Below are 6,435 nucleotides of genomic sequence, written 5' to 3'. Positions count from 1 at the left end.
TCCCTAGGCTCGAAATCCGAACCAAGGCTCCACCAGTACGATGGGAGGGCCTCGATTTCAAGATTCCGAAATCCTTAATAAATAAAGAGCTTGATTATATAAAAAAATTACTTGATAAAATTACTTGATAAAAATAAATAATAAGTAATAAGATAAGGATAAAATAATAATAATTCAAACATATAATAAATAATTAATTTGTGAAAATACAATATACATGACATTAAATAAATAAATAAATAAATAATAATATAAAAAAATAACTAATTTAAAATTAAGCATTGAGTATTAAGTGGCATAAACTATAAGAAATGTAAAGATAAAGATAAAAAAAATAATAAATATATATACATAAAATAAGATCTTAGGCATTAGGTTTGAATAAAAATCGCTTATGAAAAATAAAATAATAATAAAATATAAAAATACATAAAAATAGTATGATAATAAAATATATATTAAAATAAAAATAATTAATAATAACAAAAAAATATAGATAATTGCATCAGCATAGCATATATGTATTGCATCATATATATCATTGCACATAAATATTTCTGTTTTCGAGTCTAAGCCCCGATGATGGGATCTTTCGAGGATCCTGCGAAGGCGGGTATTTCTCGAAAAGTTCCTTAGGTGAAAAGATGTCCTCGGGTCCCACCAGTGTGATGGGAGGGCTCGAGAACCATATTTAATAAAAGGCTTTTGCTCGAATTAGGTTCATTATGCACAAAATATTATTTTAAAAAGAAAACGTACGATGACCCCGAAGACGGGAATTATTCGTCAAATTTACGAAGGCGAGTTTCTCGGATAATTCCCTAGGTGAGAGAATATCCCGAGTCCCACCAGTATGATGGGCGGATTCGAAAAATATTCTCGATAAAAGGTTATTTGTCCGGCATTTTTATCTCATGTCATGCATTTCATCTCACCACCTATTTGCATTCCTTTTTAGGTTAAATAGGAGATAAAATAAAAAATAATAATTAAGGAAATTTAGTGAAATTAAAAATTAAAGCCCAATAGGATAATCTAAAAATGGTACCGTTCATGGAACGGGCGTCCGAGGGGTGCTAATTCTTCCCCGGGCGTAACCGTACTCCCGAACCTAGATCCAGAAAATTGTAGACCAGTTTAAGGTTCTTTTCGGTGGGCTTAAAATTAATTTAAGTTTTCATCGATTAGAATCGAGTCAATAGGTGGCCAATCGCACCTAGTAAAAAAAGATTGGTGGCGACTCCTAGTTTAATTTTTAGTGAGTTTTCACATTCACTTCTAGCGATCGGGTTCCCGGACCCGCACGTTACGACACTGTTGCAACACCATTAGCCACTAGAATGAAACTTTGTAAGAACGATGGTGCACCTGAAGCTTGTAGTTCTACCTACAGAAGCTTAATAGGAAGCTTATTGTATCTCTCAGCCTTTAGACCCGATATTATGTATGCCATTAGTATGCTATCCAAGTATATGCAATCTCCGTCTGAACATCATTACTCAGCTGCTAAACGTGTGCTGAGGTATGTGAAAGGAACGGTAGATGTTGGCCTTAAGCTTTACCAAAAAGAAAGCCATGATTTACTTGGACATTGTGATAGTGATTGGGTAGGGAGTTTAGAGGATTCTCGAAGTACAAGTGGTTTTTGTGTTTCATTTGAAAGTGCAGTGTTCTCTTGGAGCTCAAAAAAGCAGGAGGTGGTGGCTCAATATTCAACTGAGGCTGAATATATATCAGCCGCATCAGCTACAAATCAAGTTTTATGGTTGAGAAAAATTCTTGATGATTTGAGTTTCAGGGAACATAAAGCCACTCCACTGCTAATAGACAACCAGTCTGCTATAGCTATGGCTAAAAACCCAGTACACCGTGGAAGAACAAAGCACATTCGGGTGAAATACCATGCTATACGTGAAGTTGTCAACAATGGAGATGTCCTTCTTAATCATTGTAGGACCGGTGATCAGTTAGCTGATATTCTCACCAAGAACCTAAGTAAAAACAAGTTCGAGCTACTACGTGAAAGACTTGGAGTTCTTCAAGTCAGCCTCAAGGAGGTGTGTTGAAGAGTGAGCCTCGACCTGAAGACCAGAAGAATATATTTCTGAAGTTAGTCGTGTCCAAGAGTTGTTGCAGCATGGAGAAGAAGAAATCATGTGCCTTGACCACGTAATTCATTTAAGTTTCTGCTATTTTATTATTATAAGTGTTAGTTCCTTTATCAATTTTTCAGTTTGTGTGATGTTTCGTAGTGGGTAGTTGGCTTTGTAGGCCGCTAAGTAATAGGTTACTAATGTTTTGAAAGAATGATCAATTATCTCCCATCATTTAATATATTATGGCTTTCTCTCTCTCTTTCTTGTAACTATATATATATTTTAATGTAAAGGTTGGTGTGGCTTTGCATGGCTTCATGCAATTCTTCTCCTATCTCACATGTGTTGGCTTTCATTAACTCACTGTTTTTGTTTAATTAGTTAACTCACAGAGTTTAGAAACTCTTTGATTTTCTTTCACAGTTACTCAGCCATCCATCTATTGGGTGTTTTGTGAATCACTGTGGTTGTGGAACCATGTGGGAACCTTTGCTCAATGATTGCCAAATTGTGTTGATTCCCCGCTTAGGAGATCAAATTCTGAACACCAGATTAATGGTAGAGGAACTCGAGGTTGCAGCTGAAGTTGAGAAAGGAGAAAACAGGGAGATTTCCAAGGAGAACTTGAGCAAAGCCATCAAGTTGGTGATGGACAAGGACAATGAAATAGCTAGTCTGTTGAAGAGAACCATGCCAAGCTCAAGAACATTCTTTCTAACAGGGATCTTCAAGAAGAATATATCAATAACTTCATCAAAGGTCTGCAAGATCTGGTCAAATAAGATCCAAATTGCAAAAGAAGTAGAAGAATATAATTTAGAGTCCGAGTATAGTAAACCTGTTTTAGTGGTGCTTGTGCCTAGCTTTCTTAATGTCTATCAGATTCCAATCTGATATAATGCAATAAGTTCGTTGTTAATTTCCTTCAATATTCTTAACCTCTAATGTCTTGGCTTTAGAAAGTTTTCTGTATTTATTAATGTCTAAATGATTTGAATAGCAGTAGGGGATGAAAACAAATTATATCTACTCCATCAAATGCTCATTTTTCTATCATGCACTCACCCAAATCCCTCAAAATCAAAAGTGCATGAAATCATTGTTTCTGGCCCCATGACAAAAATATATAAATAATGTTAGTGGGTTTTTTTCCTTTTTTTTTCTAAAATAATGTTAGTGGGTTGTCAAATAATTGGTGAGTGATACAATTACCTTGATAGTAAATCAGTAAAATCTGAATATGATCAAGAGTCAAGTCAAGCATCCCACAAATTACCTTGTTAGTAAATTACTTTGAACACACATGAAGTTGCTATAAGTCAACATAATGAATGAAACACAACACTCTGATCCTGCAGATAACCAAAAATGTGACAAATTCAACACACTATTACAGGTAAAAATTTTAAAAATGAAAATGAAAAACTAATGGAAAAGCACATTATAGCTGAAAGTTAATATTACAGCATGAGTGCATAATGAGGGTCTGTACAATTGTTTGATAATTACACAGCCAACAAATAAATGATTGACTGTCTGTTAGATACCTGCATGTCCATGTACAAGATACCCTACAAAACATAAACTTAGTTACAGTAAACAGATTAGTCATAAGACATCTGGGGAGTGCTTCCTCTGTTGATTCTGCCACCATTAACCATTTTATGTAAAGCACCCCATGTTTTATACATCCTTGGACCCTGTGGCTAATGCCTCAGATTTGGCATACGTTCTTCACAAAACTTAATATTCGTCTAACAATTTTTAATTAATGAGATTAATCTATGTAGCACATGACACCAAGTGTCATTATAATATATTAATTAAATATTATTAATTTAATTAATTTCAAAACCAATTAAGACTTAAAAAGTTTATTCATCATCTATCTTGAACATCAACCCATTTTAGTCCAATTGTTATAGATCCGTTCTCCTTATCTTTTTTTTAAAGTTTCTTCGTTCTTTTATTTTTCCAATGAAAAATTATGTCTCACATTTGTTATTGTTGAAAACGTCCGACACAATGAAGCTGAAAATTTTTGGAATATCGAATTATTAGAAACTCATGTCATCTTATTGAGCTTTTATTAAGTGAAAACATATTGAAGTTAAACGAAATTGCATGATAGATTATACTTTGAACCAACCATTCCATTTAATTAATCGAATACATCTCATTCAATGATTTCAACACTAATAAATACACAGTATCTAGTGACACATTTATGACCATGCATCTGCATCCTTTTTTCATTGCATCCTTTTTTCATAAATGTTGTTGAGTCAAGTTCTTAAGCTCTAAAAAGCATTGAACTCAATACTTATCGTTAAACCAAATGTTTAATCGAAGTTCCATCATAAGTGACTTTTAATTTATCAAAGACTTTGTATGAGTGGATGATTTTTATGAAGGGATCATTTCCAAATATCCTCTCATTAAAGGCATTTGTACCATTGAAAAGAGCCGCATCTTATTTAAGTTTTTATACGCAAGTAGTTATTTAAATTATTTCATGTAAAGTTAATATAACTATTTACTTATTTAATTAATTTAATAAAATAAAATTTTAAGTTTTTGATGATTATTCTACCCATTTTCTGCTGTTGAAGGATGTCTAATTCAAGTATTATATAAATTTGGATGCTGCCATGGTAATTACTATGATGACTTGCTTTTTGGCTATGTCGACAAAATTTGTAGTAGTTTTGTCTGCCACACAATGTTGTCTGTTGATATCTATAACTTACTTTGAACTCAGTCACAGTAACACAGTTTGCAAGGCAAAGATGAGAAACCCCAACTCCTCCAAGCTTCACTTAGCCATGTTTCCATGGTTTTCCTTTGGCCATTTCATCCCTTACCTTCACCTCTCAAACAAGCTTGCTGAGAAAGGTCACGAGGTCTCCTTCTTATTGCCTAAAGGAGCACAGCCAAAGTTGGAACAACTTAACCAATATCCAAATCTTATTCAGTTCTTTCCTCTTGTTGTTTCCCATGTAGATGGTATCCTGCCAGGCGCCCAAACTACATCCGATGTTCCTCTACCACTGCATAGCTTGTTTGCTATTGCGTTTGATCAAACTCGAGATCAAGTTGAAGCCATTCTAAGGGCTATAAAGCCTGATATAGTTTTCCATGATTTGGGGTATTGGATTCCAGCCTTGGCGCACCAAATCGGCATCAAGTCCATTTACTATCCCCCAGTGACTGCAGCCGCACACGCGCTTTTGCCGACAAAGAAAGTTACAAGGGAAATGACTGTAGAAGAGTTGATGGAAGTTCCTCCTGGTTATCCTTCTTCCAAGGTGAAACTCAGAGCTGAAGAGGTTTCCGATCTGACAAGTGCGCTGAAAATCTTTGGAATAGGATTGTCATTTCGGGACCGGATAATAACTAGCATGAATGACAGTGATGTCATAGCCTTTAGGGCTCACCGTGAAATTGAGGGACCTTACTGTGACTATGTTGCTCAACATTTTGGCAAGCCTGCAATGCTAACGGGGACTTGCCTCCCTGAAACAAATGCCACACAGCTTGAAGACAAATGGGCTAATTGGCTAAGCAACTTTGAGCCAAGTTCTGTGGTGTTTTGTGCATTTGGAAGCCAGATTACATTGCAAAAGGAGGAGTTTCAAGAGTTAGTTCTTGGGCTTGAGTTATCAGGGCAACCTTTCTTGGTGGCTTTAACAACACCAGACGGATGCACAAGGATTGAAGAGGCATTGCCTGAAGGGTTTCAAGAAAGGATTCAAGGAAGAGGGTTGCTGCATGGTGGTTGGTTTCCCCAAGAGCTGTTACTCAGTCACCCATCTATTGGGTGTTTCGTGAATCACTGTGGTCCGGGAACCATGTGGGAATCTTTGCTCAGTGACTGCCAAATTGTGTTCATTCCCCGCTTAGGAGATCAAATTCTGAACACCAGATTCATGGTCGAGGAACTCAAGGTTGCTGTTGAAGCTGAAAAAGGAGAAAACAGCAAGATTTCCAAGGAGAACTTGAGCAAAGCCATCAAGTTGGTGATGGACAAGGACAATGAAATATCTGGTCTGTTGAAGAGAAACCATGCCAAGCTCAAGAAGATTCTTTCTAACAGAGATCTTCAAGAAGAATATATCAATAACTTCATCAAAGGTCTGCAAGATCTGGTCAAATAATTAAGATCCAAATTGCAAAAGAAGAAGAAGAATCCAATTTAGAATCCGAGTTTGGTAAACCTGTTTTAGTGGTGTTTGTGCCTAGCTTTCTTAATGTCTATCAGATTCCAATCTGATATAATGCAATAAGTTCATTGTAAATTTCCTTCAATATTCTTAATCTCTAATGTCTTGGCTCTAAA

The 6,435-nt window shown here is 35.6% G+C and overlaps 1 protein-coding gene and 1 pseudogene across 1 annotated transcript; both read left to right on the top strand.

The window, feature by feature from the left end:
* The window catches only part of LOC108662736, a 10,535-nt pseudogene extending 7,410 nt beyond the window's left edge, over positions 1-3,125 (top strand).
* Positions 4,876-6,435, top strand: LOC18594100 (UDP-glycosyltransferase 79B6). Its single transcript, XM_018124507.1, has one exon. The coding sequence runs from the start codon at positions 4,886-4,888 to the stop codon at positions 6,251-6,253; it is 1,368 nt and encodes a 455-aa protein (XP_017979996.1). The 5' UTR covers positions 4,876-4,885; the 3' UTR covers positions 6,254-6,435.

This window comes from Theobroma cacao, chromosome 7, assembly GCF_000208745.1.
Source record: "Theobroma cacao cultivar B97-61/B2 chromosome 7, Criollo_cocoa_genome_V2, whole genome shotgun sequence".
NCBI lineage: Eukaryota > Viridiplantae > Streptophyta > Magnoliopsida > Malvales > Malvaceae > Theobroma > Theobroma cacao.
Note: the sequence above shows the minus strand (reverse complement) of the source record. Positions and strands in the feature narration are given on the sequence as shown.